Raw genomic sequence first — 22,327 nt, 5'->3', positions numbered from 1 at the left:
ACTAAAAAAAAAAAAAAATTCAGGACTTTTATGGATGGATTTGGGATACAATGTTTCCGCTACTTAGCAAGTGTTAGCATAGTAAAATGCTAAAAATAAGATGGTAAACATGAAAGGTGCTTAATAACAACACAAGCTGTTGAATTGTCTTTTGTAAATATGTTTTCTTTCTGTTGCTGTTTGTACAAAAAACAAATGTCTCCCATGTCCAGTGAAATGAGAAAATATTATTTGATTTCAGTAATTTAAGTTAGATTATTCTTTAAACTGTATCACGGTCCAAAAGTTCACTGTCAAAGTTGTGTAGCCATAAGACAAACATCAAAAGCTACAACATTTCATTTTAGCTATTTTGATGTGTAATGTATGATTTTTTGGGGGCAAATTTTGTCAATTTATGTATACAGACAGATAAGCTGTTTCACTTGAACCAAACAGGAAAACAAAACCAGGTCAAACCCCAGTGTGGCTGGGCTCTGTATGAAATGCCAGAGGGCTTTTAATTTGAAACGGTCAAAGGAAGTCCCGGCATTCGTCCAAACCAACGGTGTAACTTATCACTCACTCAGTGACAGACATTCACATTTTACGTTTGTGTTTGTGGTGATAGTTTGTTACGTAAGTAAACATCACTGACAAACAAATGTTCTTCTCGTCTGGTTTCAGAAACATGCAAAATATAATTTATAGGAATTTTATATCAACATAATTTAAGGAATCAAAATAGCTAGTCTCAGACTTGACGGGCTGACTGTGTCTGATATATGACCAACTTGTCAAAACAACCCATCTCAGGATCATTTATGGAGGAAGCAAATTAGAAACTTTAGGATCTACGTGCTGCCTCAGTTGAACAGTCATGAATCATCAGTGTGAAGAGAGGAGGCCTCTTGCGTGTGCGGAGAGAGATTAAGTGAAACGTGGGGGACGTTTTTGGGTCTGTCAGAGCTCGACAAGGTGAGGCCACGGAGATGAGTCAGAGCGGTCCACTGTGCAGGACGCACCTGCAGTGGACCGCTCTGACTTAACGTTGCAGCCTGCAGGGGCGAGCACACCTCGTACTCACACCGATGTCACCATTCAGTTAGCGCCAGCTCGCTCCACTGTGAGATGCTACTTAGGCACAGCAGTGCAATGTGTACGATTTCTTGCAGTCTTGCAATATCACTTTGTACGTTAAGCGTCCGCTCGGCTCTGAGTCCAGCTCCACTGAGGTTTAGCAGTTAGGTTGATATTTTTCTGTATTCCTGCCCTGCCGTAAGTTAATACTTGAATTGTTTTCTAACTAATGATTGTAAAGTTTCCAGTTATGGACCTGACTGACTGGTTGAATCTATAATTTATGTTATAGCTTGCTTATCTCCTTTTTTTTTTTTTTTTTTTTTTTTAGCTCCAGCATAATATAGACATGGGAGATAAACTCATCCATCTGACCACTGAGACGTAGCTCTGTATTTTTTTTTTAACCTCAAACTGTTATGAAAACACGTTAAACATTTTAAGTAAAACCCCTTTTTAGCGTCTTCATGGATAAAGCTGTCACAGATCAGACCTTTTTAAAGAGTTCAGCCTGTCAAAGATAATCCAATCCAGATTTGACCGATCCAAGTACAGTGGTTTTAGATTTGACAACAGCAGGGCCGGTATCATTAATACCAATCTGACTCTGAGTAAGAAAGTTACACTGCTGGTCGGCTAAATGCCACAGCTTTCAAATTAAAATCACACATTTAAAATTGAAAGCTCCTATAGTAGCAATAAAACAGCCAACAGGAAAGATGCCATTTGGAATGTTTTTCTGTTCAGTTTGAGTTTATTAGCTGCATTAAAGAGCCGTTACTCGCCAAGAGTTGTCTCCAGTAGTGGAAAACAATATGATGTTTACTCTGGTTTCCAGTGACTCACTGTCCCCTGTTGAGGCGTGGGGTTAACTAATTAGCATGCTAATTCAGCAGACATCTGTGTAGCACAATATTCAAATGTCTTTGACATAGTGTCGAAACCATTATTGCTTCACTTTCTGTGGATCATTTTTTAATTGATTTTTGAATGTTTTAAACTAAGAATATAACAGAAACAGTAACTGTGCTAGCCATGTTCAGCATCTTAGCATGCAGATGTTCATACAGCTGATTGAAATGTCCTTTTACGTTTTTAGTTTATACTTAAGTCATAAATCAAAGCATTAGAACACATTTTGACCTGATTGCGGAGTGACAGGAAAATTGTGAGAATCATCAGTGTCGTGAGGATTCTTTCTCTGGGCACCACAAAACGCTTATTTTTAAAAACAAAATCATTGAATTTTCTTGCCTGTGCACGAAACGCTGATCAATACGAATGACAAACGATTTGAGGCTGTAAATCAAAGAGGAGAAACTGTTGATCTCATTGACATAAGCTGGGCTCTACTGCGAGCTGCTACGACTTAGGGCTTTTGTTGGGTGAGTAAATCCAGAGAATATAGGCGGCTATCCAAATCTGATGTTGTCTGTCATATACTTAACCCCAATAAAAGCTCCACAGGGGGGCATGCCCTTAATATGAATGGTTGCTGTGTGCTCCCTGTGTTCAAGTTCACGTGCCATAACAATGAGATTATTTGAGCGCAGCAGATTGAGGGTGATGTGGTCAACAATTAAGCTTTTGTCAAAGTCATGAGGAATTTTTTTCAAAGTATAAAAATGCCCCAAATAAACTTCAGCATGTCTCACCCAAAGCTGCAGTATCTCCAGTTTGAGGGTGCCAACACCTGAGGACTCCTTATGTTGTTCTCCTTTTGTCAGTGGGTGGTAGAGACTAATTAACATTTATAAGTTTTAACCTATTTTTCTTAGAGAACTTAGTCATAGTTTGATTTTTTTATTATTTTTTTTGCCATAAATTACTGCTGAGTGGAGATAATAAAGAAAAATTCTGCCCGTTTTTAGAGGAATTCGTACTGCTGAGTTGTCTATCCGCCCCCTGCTGTTTCAAGCCTGACTTGGTAAGTGGGACTACTCTCAGAAGTAATCCTTATTTGTAGTTGAGGGACTACTTGGGTCTCGGCAGATAAGGAATAGCAACTTTGATTTGGGGTATTTCTATCAAAGTACATACAATAGAGAGAGATATGCATGCAGTCGAAGCAGAAGAAAAACAGGGACAGAAAGCCAGAAAAAAAAAAAAAACGGCGCCTTTGTCATAAATTTAACCCCCACCTGTCAAAGAGTTTTCCATTGTGGGGTGGGAGACATTGGCCTTTGCTTTATCTGAGGCACAGACACACAAAACCAGTCAGAGTGTGACAGCATTTCCAGAATAAAGCGTCAGGACTCTGTCATACCGAGCTATCAGCATGCAGCCTGCAGCACTCAGTGCCTGGCTTGGTTACTGTCATCAAATTTCTTTGTGTTAACAGTCAAAATATCTGACAAATTGTCACATTACCACATGTTACTGAGAGCAAGGAGTTGGAGACTAATCATGTTATTTTCTCCCCTGCGGGTGAGAATAGTGGTTTTGTGTTATGCTTGAGCTTGATTTGTATCCCCCCGTGTTAGGAAAGATAATTTGGATTGGACATCCAGAGCAGAGCAGAGGGGACAGCCTGGCTGAACTCTTTAAGGAAAACTAGATGACTGGTGCCCACAGCTCTTTTTTTTACTCTTTTCTAGGGGTAAAAAGAGATTACATGAATGGCTGGGTCTGGTTGTGCTCAGGTCTTTGCCTTTGTACATAATCCCCTGTAATTCTCTTTGTGGTGGACACTCTCGCTTGTCATGCATTGTTTGATGGCTGCAGGGGAGCCCCGAGAAGAGAGTGCAAGACGGACACTGACACCCAACCCAACAAAGCAGGGAAACTTTTGCTCCACGAAGACATCTGTCACCTCAGATTCTGAGAGAAGCAAAATATGAGTCTCTCCTCTTCTCTGAGATCTTATTCTGCAGGATGCATTTGATGTATACTTCAGAATGTTTTTCAGAGATCAGCCTCTTAAAATGCACAGCTCGGTTCATCATACGCATCGATAACTTGCGGAACTTTGTACGTATATATTTATTGTTGTGGAAAACAATTTTCTGTATTTTAAGCTATCTTGATTAGTTCATAAACAAAATTTACACACTCCACTTCAGTCCTAATAGGTCACTCAAAATGGACAGAATTAATTTAACAAAAATTTCATTTTCACAATAAATTTTAAATTATGCTATTTCTGTCTTACAAAAGGGGGAAACTGGACATATGACCTGTAACTTTGTGATATTTTCTCTCTTTGGTTAACAAGAGGTGATTGTAAAGAGTGCTGCAGGCTCTGAGTGGTTGCAGGCAGGCAGCGTGTGCTGTGGGTGGAGCCAAAGTTTGGAGGCTTGAAAGAGACCAGCGTCTCGTTTGTAGCGGAGGAGGCTCGTCTTCATGCGCACGGAGGATGGACTTTACCTCACGGACACGCTAATGGACTCCTTAACTCACAAGCTCCAGCGCATTTTGCGGATTTAGATGTTGTTTCGATCCGTTTTTCCGACAGTTTTTCCCCGACAACTGAAGACCTCAGCTGTGACCGAGTGGTTTTGCGCAGCTACTCGTGGATGGTAAAGTCTTTTTGTGCTTCGGTCTGCTTTGGTTTCCATGTTAACAGCTTTATAGCGAACACGGTTAAAACGCACATAAACGTATTTTTAATTTATTATTTGGTTTTTATTATAGTAATATTATTTCCCGGGCCTCTTTATACCGGCATAAATGTACATTTTAAGTATTTAGCCGGGGCAATTTATTCTAAGAGGAGATCTTTAAAGCGCAAATGCTGGTTTTCTGTAAAATTGCTCAGGTTGGTGATGCTTTATCTTAATACAGTCCCTGAAAATCTGACTTTGATTCCATTCCTACATGGTTTGTGGTCTTGTTCACCTCAGAGCTGCCATTTCTGTCACAGATGTGCTTGATAGGACTCATGAAGGGTGTCAAGCACACATTGCCTGATTTGCACCCTCAACAAAATGTATAACTTATACATGAGAATAAAACTAGTTATGTTGTAGCTGTAGCTTCCAGTATCTATTGTATATAGGTGGGGAGATAACAGCATGGACTTGCTGTCTGCCCGTGTGGGTAAACAGCTGTTATTTGCATCTAGTCCAAAGAAACAGCAAACCAGACACTGTTCTGAAGATCTCTGCTTTATTTCACCAAACTTAAAGAAACATTGGAGAGTTTGCTGCTGCTAAGTGCTAATTAATCTTATGTTTCTGTTAACTCCACGGCTAGCCTTTTGGATTTGAGTCTATCCAACTTTACACTTTAATGATAATTTACTTGATTTCTCTCATGCTCTTCCAAAGAGCGGCCTCCTCTTATCTCTGCAGCCGTGTTGCAGAATGTGTTGACATACCTCCCATATCGCTCCACATTTCTATGAAACAAACACAGTTTGACGCTGGATGGAACATCCTCCTTTACTCTGTGTTTGGATTACTTATAAAGTCTGGATTTCATCCTGAATTGCTGGACCTAATCTGGTTGGTTATGATGCAGTTGAGAGCAGAAGACATTAATTTTTCATATTGTGCTGATATACTTTGTTGGAATCAGACTGTAAATGACCGGTGGAGCAGACTTCCCGTCGGACCTCTGCTGTTCCTCTTCTCTGTTTACCGCTGTGTGATACTATATCGGTAACACTGATCCGACTCTCTTACTGTAAACGAAACTGAAGAAACTTTTTCTCTAGAAGCACGTGCAAAAGCATCATATGGCATTCTTCACGCCATCCTCCCTCTCTCTCCTTCTTTCTCTCACTCTGCAGAGCACATGCACTTATACACACACACACACACACACACACACACACACACACACACATTCAAACACAAAACAAACACGTAGTCTCCACCCAACACTCCACCCACTGTAACAACTTCAGAGGAATGGTCAGCATGTGGAGAGGTTTTGGTAAAGAGCTGGAGGGGAAGTAGAAACCGGGGAGGGGAGACACTGCTGCTTTTAACCCCCAGAAGGTTTGTGATATTCCATACGCTGTCCAGAGGGACTGGAATCACTCTGGGCTTTCTGATGGGAACTTGCATTTTCAGACTCCCTGTGCACCCTCCCATAAAGTGCTGAGATGTGGGAAAACAGTCATTTTTGCTGGGCTGAAGCCAGACGGCACCCAGGGACGGGGCAGACATGAGGCCAGCCACGCTGCCTTTTCATCAGCTCAGCTGAGATTGTGCAGAAGACCTCAAAAAAAGGTTTGTTGCCTGTCCCCAATAGTTTGACACGGTGTGTAAAACTCCTGTGCAGATTTTGTTTTCTCTGCGTTTTCGCCGCAGCTAAAACATTTGGCAGCGAAGGCGCCTCAGTTTGAGGAATCTGCGAGAATTCTTTTGAGTGTTAATGCTACCTTAAACTGTGAAAACTCGCACTTTGCCTTCACACGTTGTCCAAAGACTTTAATGGTTTACATTTGCTTTCACTAAAACTTGGCTGTAGCCCTGCATGCTAACTGTCTCTGCTGTGTCCTCGCATAGCTTTTGTCTGCCAGTTGCAAGGCCATTCATATTCAGTTTGACCTGCAGGTCCTGTCAAAAGGCCGGCCAGGCCCTGCAGGGGTTTTGATGTTGGCGCTGAATGCAAGTGATGTTCCTCTGAGGCTGTCCTGATGAGCCTGAAATTCTTCTACAAATGGGAGTTTCTACGGTTTCCTTTGTCTTGTCACTCTGGCGATACTTTCACAAATAGATCTCTTTTTGATAGTAAAAGTGTGTGTTCCACTTACATTTCACTCATGCCTGGTAATATCTGTTCACGCAGGATCTTATTATGTCCATGCACTGCCGTACACAGAATTACACCCCTGCAAGTAGTTTTCTATCTGATTTTCTTCATAGCATGTTTTAATTTTAATGAACGTGGTTTCTGCAATGTTTATACTGAAGATTCAATGTGACTGTGTGGTTGTTGTGATGTAATCTTTAGGCCTCCTGAGGTCATTATAGTCCTGTAATATTTCTGTTGTAATCCTATATTTGTGTTCATCCTTTCACAATAAAACCGACAGCAGTGACAGACCCATGTTAAAGAGAGCTGGGTAACACATTTTGACCCACTCTGGTTTTTGGTGAAGGAAGGTTTATATCACTCTGCTGCGTCGGTCTGACGACTTCCAAGTTCATCAGACTTGCCCTCTGCAGTGACCCGTAGGAGGGCCTAACTGAGGTGGTGGAAATATATTATGTAACATGTTCTTCTCCAGAGAGAAATTAGCCTCTACTTCGTTTTCCCTCTCTTCTTTTGAAAGAAATATAGTGGAAAAAGATAAACTGTGACTTTGTAATGGAAAACAGACTAGCTATGTGCCTGGAATGTTTTTCCTTGAGAATCTGCTGATAACCATATGTTGTATTGCATTTGGGGGTGATATGAATTCAGTTATTGTGTTTTTATTTTGCCTAAAGATCGACCTGAGGTTGAGTATTTACATGGGAAATTACTAAATAGACCCATATTATTCAGCTATAAAAACAAAGGACTTGTATTCCTACATATGGCAGGAGGGGGACATTATCAAGCAATTAAAGAGAGAGTGTGCAGCAGTGGATAAGCAACCCATTTATTGCAGGGAAATACTCTTTATTTATTCTCCTCTGCCTCTGTTCCAATACAATTTGTAAACCAGGTCTTGGTTCCATCTGTGGATTCTGTTTCCCCTTCGTTTTCCTGTTTGTTGGGTATCAAGTCAATTTACAAGGTGTTATATAAAGCTCCATTCATGTATTGATATAAGTTTTCTTTAGTATGGAAAATCTCTTATGTTAAGGACAGTATAAAAATAATAAGTGAAGGGTGACGAAAGGAGGGCATGTATTGTCTTTTTTTTTTTCCTCTCTTGGATGAAGAAAGGGTAGTTGGACTTTTCTGGGAGAGCAGCAGAGGAGGTATATATATATATATATATATATATATATATATATACTATATGCTACAAATTTCCCTTTTGAATAAAAAAAAAAAATGAACCCACACATATCAAAACAGCTGTACACGAGCATACGTGGGTGACACCGTTTAAAGTCCTGCCAATGGAGTCACACCACTGCACTGATCAACAGGTGATGGTTACACTCCAAGACATGCAGCAATGCTACAACAAAGGCAGTAAAGAACAAACAAGTAAACATGCATGTGAACAATGTTTGATTTATATTATTTCAAATATAAACCGTTCAAAATTTTACATATTTTAAATTTGCGTGAATAAGTCTATATTTATAAACAAAAAGCAGTCTGTCAATCTTGATACAACAGAAGTGCTGGATTTCGCACCACTCTCTCATGTTTGACAAACATTTTTCACTTTCCAATTTTCCTTAAATGTGAGCGGGCTTTGTTGTCATCACATATAATGTTTAAATTTAGGTTCACGGTCAAAAAGGTTATACCAAACTACTGTTAAGTGTTTTTTGACATGTTGGAAGTTTTCCACCGTTTAAAGAAATTAAAAAAAAAAAAAAAAAATTTGGGATGAGCTTCTTTTTTTTAAATTTATTTACTCTCCAGACAAATAATTTTTGTACAGTCCCTTAGTTAAAAATAAAAATAGGCTGAGTTTGTCTTCTCTTGCAGCAACTTCATAAATCAATTAATCATAATGTTGGCGGTCTTTTTAATCATTTGTAATTATATCGTAAAGTAATGGTTATGGAAAAAAATCATTATGCTTCCATTCCCTATCTGTCCCATGTATCAGCTATTATCAGCTGGACTGTTGCCAGCAGGGACCGCACTGTTGACTTATTTCTTCCTTTATTGGCGGCGACTGCTCGCAAAGACAAAGACGGAGCCCATACCTGACAGTAAACAAAGCAGAAGTGCTTCAGCTGTTCCTTTTGAAGTTGACATGTTTACCGAGAGTAAACGGCCAACTGCCTTGAAGTGGCAAACCTGACAAATGACTCAGACACAGTGTCATGTTTCCACCGGGGATGAGTAATGTGAACAGTTTTGTAGTCGAGGCTTGTGGCTACGATCATCGAAAGTCGTACCTGAACACGCTTGACGCGACTGCAGTTCGGGTCTGACAAGGTGAAGTGTGGGCCAGAAACAGAATACAGTCATCTGATACGCCTTTAAAATCCTATTGGCCTGCTTGTCAAATCATGTAAAGAAATGAGTGCTCACATCGGTTTAACTACAGGGATTAATCGTGTGCGCGCACACACACACACACACACACACACACACACAGGCATGCGCGCGCAAACTCGAGGTGCAAGTCATGAGATGAATGGCTTACTATAGACAGCCAAGCCTGTGGGTTTGATGGTGTAATTAGCAGATGAACTGTGATGCTAACACAGCATGGTCCAGACCTCACAAAGGCCTCTATTGTGTGATTACATGACTGAAAATCTTCGCCTCTCCTTTGTCACGCCACAGAGTTTGTTCACAGTCTTGACTGACATCATCACCGACCCTGCAGATGAATGAGATGTTCTCCTTGTGTTGTGGCCGTTTGCCGCAACAGCATTTCTTATATCTGGGCTAGAAAGTCGCACGGAAACAGGAATGACAGGGATATAAATGAAATGCGATTTTTTTCTTTTTTGCACTGCTAACTTCTTTGGACAATCATTAAATTCAGTTCTGTCGAGCCGTACAACCCATAGCAAGGAAGTGTGTGTGGACATTTAAATTCCTTTCTCTCCTTGTCTGATGTTCCCACCCAAGGCAAAATGTTGAGCTCTTATCGTGAGGATTTCCTGATTGGTCAGTGCACTTCATTAGTCTAAATAGGTCATCAGGTTAAAAGTGTATGGAGAGCTTTTCAGCCCAGAAGCACATAAACAAAAGGAGATTAATGTAATCTATTTTCCAGTGAGTTTGTAGTCCAATAGCAATTATTTTTTCAGAGCAGTCAAGTTATTTCTTCATGAGTGGCTTTTACATCTCCAAAGGTTTCCATAGTTTCTGTAACAGCGCTGTGTCGAGAGGGAAATTATGTCTCCTATCACGCTGCGTTCTGACTGATGCGCAGCTCATTATTGACGCTTTGCAAGTTTTTCAAGAACCGATCTCCCACCGTTCCCCGTCAGGCTTGAATAATTTCAGGCAAGGGCAAGTCTGTATCAGAGAGAATAAGGTGACCCTAGCTCTCCTTTAAGCACTTATCTCCTCTGCCAGTTCTGCTTCACTCACTCGTTTGAAATGATAATTGCTACTTCCTGCATGGCAAAGCTGAGCAGTATGTACACTAATGTAAAAGGTAGTTTAATTATTCCTCAGAGCCTATTGGAGCTGCGGATCACACTGAAAGTGGTGTCACATCTCGCTCTTTGCTCTTCATTTCAGCACAGTGTGGGTATGGCGCGGTGGGATGAACGTCACAGAGATACAGTCCCGTGCCCCCTAACCTTAAAGACACCGCAGAGGGATGTAGAATCACTTGGGTCGCCTCTGCATTTTAATGAATGCCTTTGACTTGGAGACACAGATGTGACGGGATCATGGAAACGGCGCACGTACCATAGTTAAACAATTAACAGATCTGTCTGGTAGCTCAGGGTCATGCCAACCCAATTAGGGCATACTCAATGAGTATCCTGCTACCTGATTAACATATGAGAAGGAGGTTTGATGCAAAGATGTGGATCAGCCAGTGAGAGCGTTTATATCCACTCTTAATGGACACTAAAGTGGATTTCATGTTGCACTGCAAGTTTTTGTTGTGGTGCTCTAAAAGCTCATCTTTGATATGTGTTTACATTCAGTTTGGTCGTATAAGCGCTCCTTTCTCTTTAGCAAAAAACCCAAATTGGTTTTCAAGTTTTATTATTTGAAAGTGATCATTATTGCGTGTTTGAATGCACCAAATTGCCAGTCATCAACACAAAGACAATTCTGTGAATAATTGATAGTACGTGCAGGAGGAAGTCATCTTCATATCAGTCTGGGATCACACGTGAATAAATAATGGAGTATTTAATTTGAGTTCTGTTCTTAGAGACTTTCACATTAATGTCTGATGACACATCCTGTTGTATCCACGAAATAATGCCCAAAAAACCAAGATAGGAAAAGGCACTGGACTATAACGCGTGATATAATGCTGGTATTTAACCACATAAAATATTGAGACAATTTTGTTTATGCATCAAAATACACAGTCTGAAATCTATCAAACAGTAAAAGGTTAGAATTCTTGCAGCTTATCAGCCACTTGCAGTCACTGTGAGTCACACATTACCCTAAAGGAAATGGAGAGGTATATGTTGAATCAATGACTACCGATTAACAGTCGGATCTGCTTTTTTGTGCCATTTGTACAAATTTGTTTCTTTCAGAAGACGTTTGCCTTCAGGCGTCGGGATCCTGAACCCAGAGTTTGCAGCTGTTCCATATTACAGACCTAAAAGTTGGAGCGTGCATAAAGGTTTTTTTTATTTTTTTATTTTATCCTGGGTTAGAATCTCTCTGCTGTGTGCCGACAGAGGCCTCGGTTAGTTTCGGAGCCAAGAGAAAATCATGTTACCTGCAGGGTAGAAGTGATATTGGAGAGACAATAGAAGAACATTTTTCTATTTTTTTTTTTTTTTATTTGTATTTTTTTTTTTTACTTCCAATTGTAACTGAGGCTAAAAAGTGAAAGCAGAAAGCAAATCTCTTGTGTTCAGAAAGTCAATGCCCTATTTATCCCGTACTTTTATACTTTTTACTCTTTTAAATATTTACAATTTAATCAGTATTTCATTTCCTGCTCTTCAGGAATTTCCTTTTTAAGAAGCAATAACAAAACTAATCTTGATCTTTTTTTTCCAGGTTTTCAATTGTGTTCTGCATGTTATGAGTTATGAGGCGGCTGTCCATATTAAAAACTACTCAAAGGCTCCTGTAAGAGGATATCCTGAAGATTTGTCTCTGATAAACGTTTTAGCTAAGAAAGTGACGAGCCATGTCAGCACCACTGTAAATGCACTCAACACTTAAACCATATCTTGGTAACGTTTAGTAAGACTTCCTGTTTTCAAAATTCCACAGACCTGCTAGCAGCTTGGTTGAATGTTTTCACAGTTTGACGAGACGTCATTAGACCAACATGGTGATTGTGGGACTCGTCTCCTGACCTGTTTTGAATTCAGGTCACGTCATGTATTTATGTCATGGTGGATGAAGCACAATCTCTACACGCCAGGCTGTGCTGTAGTTTGCAATATTGTGATGTCATTACAGTCATCTACTCCTCATCATTTGTCTTTATCACCGAGCGCCCTCATCCAGACATGCTGATTCATGCTTTGACGCTGTGTAAACTCACCGAGTCACTGTGATGATGAATTTGCTATGAGCTCCGCCAGCTTAGAAAACAATTGGTGCTGTCTCGACTGCTGCACGGGGTGCTTACAGTTTATTTTTAACCCAGTCGTGATTTATTTAGCAGTCTGCTTTCTTGGTGCTGGGAGCAGCCTGCTCGGCCGAAACCTTCCTCTTCACTCCCTCCTGTCCCAGTCCCAGGTGGACCGGGTAAAAGTTAATGTGGTGCCTGATGTTCCCACCAAACATAGTGCTGCATGAAAACAACACTAGTTCACCTTCTACCCTTGACTGAAGAATATACTGAAGATTCATAAGGTTTAAAGTTAGCTGACAGTGCTGTTTTTTTGTTCTGTATTATCTATTTTAGTTATTTATCAGGAGGACTACACTGTCTTTAAGATTAGTGGTAAAGAAAACTTTGCCTGTACATAAGCAAGAAAATATGTGGTTACAGAAGCTACATCTTTCTTCTCTCTTTCTCATCTCTGTCCTGTTAAGGTGTAAAAGTTTAAGATAGTCTTGTATCGATAGATTTCCGCACAGAACAGTGGTTGCCAGATTTCACGCTTCGTTTCTGCTGTTTTTCCGGTTTGATGTTTGATTTGGCTGTACAGTGGACAGCCTTCCTTGTCAGTTTGTGGCAGGTTATCATGTACCAGAAGAAGAGACAACACAGTTTTGTTTTGAATGTTTTGAATGCTAACCTTTTCCATTGGTAGCACCTGGTTTTTGGGAGAGTCGGAGGATACTTGGTCAACAGCTACACGGATCCATCAATTGTGTGTGGTTGTTTCAGCCAGATCTGTCTTTGAAACACAATCCACACACTATAAACAATTTCAACCTAAATGTCACTTCAACCTGGCAACCTGTAACCTGGTTTAAACAGAAACCTGTAATGACTAATAATGTGCAATATGTGAATAATGGATTTGCACAGAGTAATATGCAATGAGTAACTCCTTACATTTTTCACATGATTTGGCCAATCCTCCTTTTAGTATATTTTGCTAGTGACTCCTCGTTAATTAAGTAAAGGAGCTCTTAATTTGAAACGAGTGAATGGACGGGGGAGCTAATTAGGGATAAATTAATGATAAAAGACAGTGCTTTTACAATAAGTTAACAAATGTCTCACAGTTAACCACTGAATGGCTAACCATTGATTTTGGGGAAAATTGGCCCTCCCCCCACATCCCCTGTGTGATTTGCACAGCCCACTCAGTGAAGCAGGCTGCTGCAATTGTGAGTTATAATGACAGACACAGCAAGGAGTCTCTGCCTTGTCAGTCACCTGCAGGGGTCTTTTCTGCCCAACATAATGACTCCATAAATCTTACTGAATAGTCATCTGAATCCAAGGGGCCATGTTGTTTTTTAGGGTCGAACACAAAAAAGAAAATTTTTACTTTCACATCATTGCAAGAAAAGAACATTTATTCGACCCAATTCATTCGAACCACGGGCTTTGTGTCTTTTTTGGGAGCAGTTACCGATTGGATACAGTCTCTCAAAGTCACCCTTAAATCTGGCAAAAACTGAGACCCAGTTTCAGATTTGATTGCAACGCCACAATTAAATTGCTTTCATAGTTCTCTTTCATTTAGATGCACTCATGATACAGCTAATGGATTGGACCACGGCCTAATCTAGCCTCATGTCAAACTCTGTGATAGTACTCTCATCACAGGGTCCTGCCTGGCTGCTGATTATCTCCATAAGTGCCTCAGCCTGTGCCAAAGCCTAAATGTGAGACGAGTCACTTTGCAGTGATGAGTTATTGGGAGCTGGTAGTCAAGCACAAAGCCTGGTCATTTTACACAAAAACTGACCAAATGGTTAGCATTCACGCTGCTCCCCTGTCCAGTGAACTCACCATGACCTGGCCGAGTGTGTCGCACAATGTGTCTGTCATTTCCTTTCTCCCTCTGAACAGATGCAGGTATTAATAGGGAGCCTCGAGGGAGGTTGCGAAGGTTAATGAATCTCTAGCTTTAAGCAATATGGCACCAGATTCACCCTTCACAGATACAAGGAGCAGCAGACCCTCGCCTAGATGAGCAGATGGGTCCTGTGGCATTGAGCATAGCTGGTCGCTTGTACTGTAACAGCTCCGGTTGAATAGAGCTCTAATCCTATAAATCCTATAATTGTTGCCTCTAATAAGATCACTTTCTTTGGTTGAGTACTTGCTGTCAAATATGATTTAATGCTTATTAATATTAAGTCCTTTTTTTCTTCTTCAGAACCATGCACCATTGTTCTTCAGAATGGATTAGGACACGACATGATTAATTTGACTAAAATGCATGTATGTGTGATGTGGTGTTTAAGTGGAAAAAGTACATCAAAGAAAACAGGAACAGTGCAGCATGAGTGCAGTATTACATCAGTGTACTTGCCCTTCATGCCCTTGCTAAGCCTGAACAGATCTGCCTCAGGCGTGCAGAGCATCCATCCAGTCTTCGTCAGGTGCTGGCCCCAGTTATACGAACATTTATGAGTCCTCCAGTGTTTTGGATTCCCCAGATGTCTTCTGTTTCCCAGTCAGCTGCATGGGCTTCTTCATATTGACACAAAGTGTTGTTTTACTGATCAGACGCAGACAAGGAAATGGACTCCCAAGTCTTGCATGTGAGACAGAAATGAGTGTTTATTACTTTCTTTTTCAGTTTTTGGAAGTCATATAAAAAAACAAAACAAAAAAACAACAACTCTGAAATCTGCCGATCTCATTTGGTTTATAGTCAGTGCATGCCTGGTACTAGCTTCAGATCGTATTTCATCATCATGATACAATTCATTTGGCAACTTTCATAGGCTGCAATTTGGACCGCATCAATTAGAACTTAATCTCTGTTAAGTTGTGCATCGCTCATCGCCATACTGGTCAGAAAAGTAGTTTTTGTTCTCTTTTGGGCAGTCAGAGGTCAGTCCAAAAGTGTTGAGATACTTCTTTATGCATTACTGTTCTACAGAATTAGCCAAAAAGCTTCCTAATTTATCAGTGAGGCAGGAAATCCTGTTAACAGCACCCCTCTCTTTGCATTCAAATTTAAAAAGACCTCTGGAGTTACATAAGGATGAGCCCTGGGAACATGTGCGCTGGATGTGCTGCCATGCTTCTTTTCCCAGCAAGCGTAAGAGGGGTCCTCCAGAGGAGGAGGGAAATGTTACAGGATCGTGGGTGGATGTCTCAGCCTCCAGTGACTCAGGTAGCTTCAGTGGAGCAGCAAGAAGCAAAGCGGGCTTGGTCGTGAAGTGAAGAGCGACACAGACGTATTGGTTCACTGCTCGAGACCCCGGGGACGGACAGACACCCGGCTGTGACAGGGAGATACAGAAGCAGTATGAAAGTCTTTCCACACCAATACGGCTGCATTAAAAAAAAAAAACTTTCACAGAGCGTTTTAGCACTGTTTCCCAATTTATCTCTGTCCATATTAACACACCTGAAACTGCATATCACATGACCCTTCACATTCGCTGGGTATGCCAACCAAAGCGGGCGATACAAGATTTTTGGTGACTCATCGGCTTCTGTAAACTGCAGTGTTGGTCACCAAATACGGTGCAACGCAGAGCTGATAACATTACTGGACAGAAGAATTGTTGCAAATTACCTGGATAATCGCTTCCCTCCTGTGCATGTCGGCAGTGGCATCTTTATAAACTGCAGAATTTAACTGCTCAACAGCTGCTATTGTAGACAACAAGGTCAACAATGCCTGTAATTTGTTTTCCATGTTGAATTAATCACTTGTAGTCAAAGCTGGTGTTTGTTTTCTTCTAGAAAAATGTCACATGGTAGTGGTGTGACAAATTAATGAAGGACACGTCGTGACAAATACGACCTCAACAGGAAGCAAACTTGAGTGTCTGCGTTACCATTTTCAAAAGCCTCCGTTTCCACACATTGTCTAAAACACAACCCCTTAGTTTTTCAAACTAAAGCGAGTTCAGCAGCATTTTCAGAAGTCTAAGAGGCACAGGAGTAGCGTGAATGATAGCTGTGGATGTGGTAAAAGTTATGCATTTAAAAGAAATGGACATATTGTTGTGGGTATAGCACAGATGAGGTTGTAAATCTGTTTATTCCACATTCTTTTAATCAGAACAATGGTTCTCCTCAGCAGGCCTCTGTCTCATCACACAGTCACTGCCCCAACTCTCCTCCTGGACTGTTGTTGGATTTATTAGCTATCGTAAATATTTGAATGAGGTCTTTTAGGAGTTGTTGCACTGACGCAAGAGATGCCATGTGCTCTCCAGTGTTTACTTTCTAAACGTTGCCACCTACATGGGGGCTCCGGGGAAGACATCCAGTACTGTCGGGCAATAAGGAACAGTCAATTGTGTTTTAACACAGGAACAGCCTTTATTGTGTTCAGTGAAATGAAGTGAGGTGTGTGTGTGTGTGTGTGTGTGTGTGTGTGTGTGTGTGTGTGTGTGTGTGTGTGTGTGTGTGTGTGTGTGTGTGTGTGTGTGTGTGTGTGTGTGTGTGTGTGTATGTTTTATCAGGCTGTTGGTAGAATCACAAAAATCAAGCAGCAATTTTTGCTCCTCTGGTTTAGGTTTAAAGCCAGATGTTTTCCCTGCAGCTATTTGGTGTGGGCATTGTGTTTTAGTTATGGTATCCAGGGATGTCGGTCAGGCTGACACTGTAGCCCAGACTTAAAATATGTCAACAAATATTGGGTAGATAGCCAGGAAATGTATTACAGCCATTCATGCCCCTATCAGGGTGTAATAACTTCAGTGACCCCCTGATCTAGCACCATTAATAAGTCAATATTTTAACTTTGCCAAATTGTTTCTCACAAAATGTCAGCAGAACAAATGACATCAGCCTCAGCTGGTCTTTATGTTTAGTGTTAATACGTATTTTCTAGCATGCTAACATGCTACACATGATAAAATGGTCAACATGGTAAAACATACGTTACTACATTTTAACACTATCATTGTGTGCATGTTGGCATGTTAATATTAGCGTTTAATACAATGCTAAGTGCAGCATCAGAGAGCCACTAGCGTGGCTGTTGTGAAGCAGTTGTCATTGATATGTTTACAATGATGGATCGACGTGTTATGTAAAAAGTGTTACTATTTGTAAGAAATCCTTCATAGTGTTACAGCGTGTTTCCGTACGGTTTTGTTTACAACTTTACTGTTTGGTTTGACTCTCGCTTTTTTTTTGTCATAACAGGCAGCTTTTTTCCACTGCTTTAATAACCCAACTGTACACTGTCTGTTTACCATTTGATGCTGACCGGACAAAGTTAGGTGACCAAAAACCAAAATACAAGAATAGGGAATATGTCCAGGTGCCCTTAAACATGAATCCAAACGCTCACGTATCTTCTGATCAGCTGGAAGTTCACCAGGTCAACTTAAAGGATCAGTGTTGAGTTTGCATTTTGTTTCTGTTGCCTTCAAATTCCCCAAAATCATTTATTGCAGGTTTTACAACTATGAAGACAAGTTTCCAACTTAATTATTGTGTTTTTAAAAAAACGACATTTTATCTCCTGTGTTTGTTTTGCAAAGAGGAGCGAAACAGATGGGAATTGCACCTATTTCAAGTGCTCTCCAAGAAAACTGACACCCTGCTAAATAAGAAATATAAGCATATGGCTACACTTTATGTGCACACTCACACCGAGGCCAATAAAAGTCAGAGAGCTGGTCTGTTCATTGCGCCTCTTTGAGACAAATTACAGTTTTCTTTGGAATCGCTCATCTTTCATTTATTTCCCCACAAAGCCACAAAAATTAGAGCCAAGCTCCGAAGTTATCTTCTTGTGGATCTCTCACCAATTGTTGATGCCAGCATAATTAAATTCATGGATTTAAAAAAAAAAAAATCCAGCAGGCATTTTATCTTGTGGAGAAACTTTGTGGGCTCCAGTGCAAGCAGCAAATTGGACATTCACTTAGACTTGAAAGTTTGTGAAACCCTTCAGGCCACCACATGATGAGTGTGTTCATGTCAGCCGGCTGGTGGTCTGGATTATTTGTTTAGTTGAGTTTTTCTTCGGCTGTGTGGTGAAAAAGTAAGCAGTAAAATCACAAGTAGTCGTTGCTGTGTGCTACAGTTCAATATTAAAGTCTCAGGATGGCGAGATGAGGCGGTTTACTTTTGGGTGATGCCACTGTTGCTGTCAAAACTGATAAACACCTCTCTCAAATCTCTGCAGTGTTTCCACACCATCCCCCAGAATGATCCTCAGCCAAGTGCATCAGTCTCTGTGCCTTTGGAGTTGGTAGTTTTTACGTCAGAAGTTGGATATGGATTTGTTTTTTTTTACCGTGTTCTTGGATCAGACATAAAGAAACCATTTCTCTCTCTTCTCCCCACAGATCCAAAATGACTTGTACTAAATGACCACTGGTTGGAGCTTAGCGCTGATCCATCGAAGAGCACTATGAGTAGATGAAAACAAGCAGCCTTTAATCCGGAAAGGATTCCTCCTCTCTGTGCTAAGAGTCTACTAACCGTGTGTAAGGACCACTGGGAGTACAAGAATCAAGTCAAGGACACATTCACCCCCCGTCCCCCGTCCCCCTCCGCCTGCAGGAAGATGGGAGTGAGAAAATAAAGCTCTGTGGAGTCAAGAGGAGCTTAATGAATTCCAAGGAATCTTAAAACAAACTGTGTGCATTTGTGTATGTCTGCATAAGAGAATCAGGCAACCATGTGGACATTAGCTGCGACTGTCCACCGTCTTCTGGCTGCTGCGCTGCTATTGGCTAGCTGCATCCAATCAGCGATTGCCACCGAGGAGGATGTCACACCACGCATCAGTTTCCCCTACAGTAAGTAAAAATAATTGTCACACTTTCGTTCAGTCATGATAATTGTGAGAATTCAAAGAAAAGTGGAATGACAGCAATGCTCTTGTTTTTCATAACATGATGGACGGTTTAAACAGAAATGTCTTGTCATCACTTGGCAACGTTGATAGGCGTGGCAAGTTTGTCGTGCTTTGGATTTGGAATTGAATTGAAAAGAATTGCAAATGTTCTCATCATAAAAAAATGTTTTTCTCGTGATGTTTTGTTTAGTTTTAAAAATTAGAACAATAAAGCGTAAATATAACATCTGTCTTGTCCAAGTATGAAAATTAAGCAGATAAAACTTTTATTATCATAATTATTATTTAATTCTGGGACTAATTAGGTCGACACTGCAGGAAAGAGCACGACCTCTTTATTTCCTTAAGTTTACCAGGGACGTGCAGCTTCAGCCTTTGTCTTTTATTTTAATCATGTGGATTAAGTTCATATTTTGGGTATTTTTAACGGAAATAGTATTCGCTGGGAACTATTTGACTATTATTCAAAGAGACCCTCTCTCAACCTGTAAACTCTGCTGTGAATGCACAGCTGCGGTAGACTTAGGATATGCTAGCTTTACCTGGCAGGGTTTGCATTGCACCTCCCATTTAAATTCATTTTTGTAACTTTCCACACCGAACTTTTGGATGGTTTTAGTTATCTTTGCATGTTTTAGCTGCATCTAATCTCACAGCACCACAAAGAGTTCTATTTCTCCTCCTTTTGCTGTTTAACGACAGTTTGCAAACAGCTTTTATGAGCTTTACTGACACCTTCTGGTGATGGTAACACATTACTACCAGGTGACTTGGGAAAAATATACTGGCCTGTAGATACTAAGTGACGTGCGAGATCAGACACCCTGACAGGCATAGCAAAGGTAATGACTGGAGGCGGGGCTTAACAAATTCCACACAAAGTACTATCATCTAGATCGGTGGTGCACAAACACAGCTGCAACAAGTGTGCAGTGAAGCAGTCTTTGCTGCAGAGTCTTCACACAGACATGACAGACCACAAGTGCCCGCATGCCCAGATGCACACATGCCAACTTAAAGACACCAACACTACTAACACCATTGCTCATAAATACATGCAATTATAAGTTTTGCTCCCTGCGGGTCTTTTTTTAGATTAGATGCCACTGCAAAGAAATTACTGTCTGTGTTGTTGTTTTTTCCCCCCTAAGCCTTGACAGAAGGACACGGGGGGAAATGTGTGGTGTAACAACGTGGCGCCTCAGATTGAAGAACAAATGAAGTGCAATAATTGGGGGCCTCAGCTGTTCTGTGGCACATAAAGTCCATACCTTTTAGCCTCTTCTTGATAATATGCAGCTCAGTGCCAAAATTTATCTCTCAAATATAAGTTTACTGTTTGTCCTGGTGAATCCCCTGATTGAATGGAAGACCTTTTTGCACCTGACTTCATCATTATATGCAATTACTCTGCACACACTGAAGCAGTACTCATTATAATAACTGTGGATTAATCTTTGTAATTTAAAAACGTGGCACTGTTTCCTAGTATTTGCTCAACTGACAGCCTTTTGGTAATTGATTGATGCATTATGGGAGACTATGATAAATGAGGTAGCTGTTTGGATGTGGCTCTCATGGGAAATTGGCTGCTTCTCAGGAGAGCCTCTGTAAGCAGCCACTTTTCAACATCCTGTGTTGCAGCTGTTGAAAAGATCAGGTCTACAAAACCAACAAGTTGCTTCTCAAAATCAGCTCCCTGCTTCCTACAATGTATTTCTGTCCTCATCCAGGCAAATATGCTGATCCAGCAGGAACTAAAGTACAGGCTTACATGGATGCAGCAGGATGTTTCGGCTCCTGTAAACACTACCTGCCTGAATCTGAAGCGCCGCCCCCTGAAAACATATTCTGATTCTTGTTTTCTTCTCTTCATCCAATTTAGCCAGGCGTCATCCTTTCTTCACATGCACCGCCCTCAAATTAGCATCACTCACAACCAGGAACAACCTTTCACATGCTTCAGCCATTTAACTTATTTCTAAGAGCTAAATGGTTTAAATTGGGCCAAGGCTAGTTCCCAGCAAGTGAGTGTTTTGCAAACCACTGACGTTTCTGTTCTCCCTCCACTTTGCTTTAGCCCACTTAGCATTCATAATCTAAATTTCATGTATTTTGACACGAGCGGTTAGTGATGGAGGTTGTCAACTGGGGAACATAAGTGCTTTCATCAGATAATATAGTGTAGAAAATCTTATTTCAGTGTCATTGCCACTGATTATATCCTATTCAATGAGCTTTGCTTAAACAAGGTCTGCAGCATCACTGACATGCCAAACGTTTCGTATACAAACTGGCCTTGGTTCACCGTGCACCATTGATTTAAAAGATGTAAAGCAGGTCACCTCTTTAAACCTCCATTTTACATTTTATTGCTTGTAAGAAAAGCACGACCCGGTTATTTTCTTGAGAGAAGACCCTTGCCCTTTTCCTGGAAAGGCGTCCCTTTTCTTTTTGTTCTTCCTCCCTCTCCTCTCGCTCCTTCCTTCTCCCCTAATGAGCGGGCTAATCTCCCATGTATAGTGAGTGGAGTTTTTTGTGGTTGCTGCAGTGGGAGAGCTTGTCTGTTTTTCATTATGGCTCTTGTGCAGAGAGGCAGCACAAAGGATCACGGGACTTGAAGCAGTAAGCTTCGGTTCGGCTTGTATCACTGCTAGTTATCGGAAACTTCTCAGGCAGGATGTTGCTGTCTTTCACCAGAGATGCACTGAGAACGGGGGTTATTTGTGTACCTTATTTTGTGTTCACTTAGAACAAGGAGGAGAAATTCAAATTGGTTAATCTGGTTCCTCTTAAAGCAATAGTTTGACATTTTAAGAAACGTGCTTAATATGTGTCTTGCTGAGAGTTAGATGAGATAAGTGATTCAGGGATAGTACATTTGTTGGCGAGAACCAGAACCGGTACAACAGCTGAGATGTGAAGCTTCATGTCTAATAGTTTAAATAACCTTGTAAATATATCCAGATATACAGTACAGAGTGGAAGCAGTTTCACATTTGTACATCAAAGAAGAGACGACTATTGGCCTTGGTGAAGGTCTGCGCTCTCCATCTGCCCTTTTACTTAGATTTTTGTTTTGTCTTTTAACTTCTTGTTGCTAGTGAAAATAAAGATGATTAAAAAGTTGCAGCCCTGATCAAATCAAACAG

General features: G+C 40.8%; 1 protein-coding gene across 2 annotated transcripts in view; it reads left to right on the top strand.

The window, feature by feature from the left end:
• Window positions 1–22,327, top strand: part of sema4bb (sema domain, immunoglobulin domain (Ig), transmembrane domain (TM) and short cytoplasmic domain, (semaphorin) 4Bb) — a 57,002-nt gene that overhangs the window by 4,943 nt on the left and 29,732 nt on the right. Inside the window, exons 1-2 of one of the 2 annotated variants that reach the window (XM_069174150.1) lie at window positions 4,416–4,577; window positions 18,661–19,116. In XM_069174150.1, coding sequence (XP_069030251.1) covers window positions 18,996–19,116 — 121 coding nt within the window. In that variant the 5' untranslated portion in view covers window positions 4,416–4,577; window positions 18,661–18,995. Of the gene's footprint in view, window positions 1–4,415; window positions 4,578–18,660; window positions 19,117–22,327 lie in introns of those variants that run through there. The other variant, XM_069174151.1, reaches the window with a different exon arrangement.

This window comes from Embiotoca jacksoni, unplaced genomic scaffold (genome assembly GCF_022577435.1).
Source record: "Embiotoca jacksoni isolate LCO1_2020_lvr unplaced genomic scaffold, fEmbJac1.0.p SCAF_6, whole genome shotgun sequence".
Lineage (NCBI taxonomy): Eukaryota > Metazoa > Chordata > Actinopteri > Embiotocidae > Embiotoca > Embiotoca jacksoni.
This window is presented reverse-complemented; position numbering and strand designations above follow the sequence as displayed.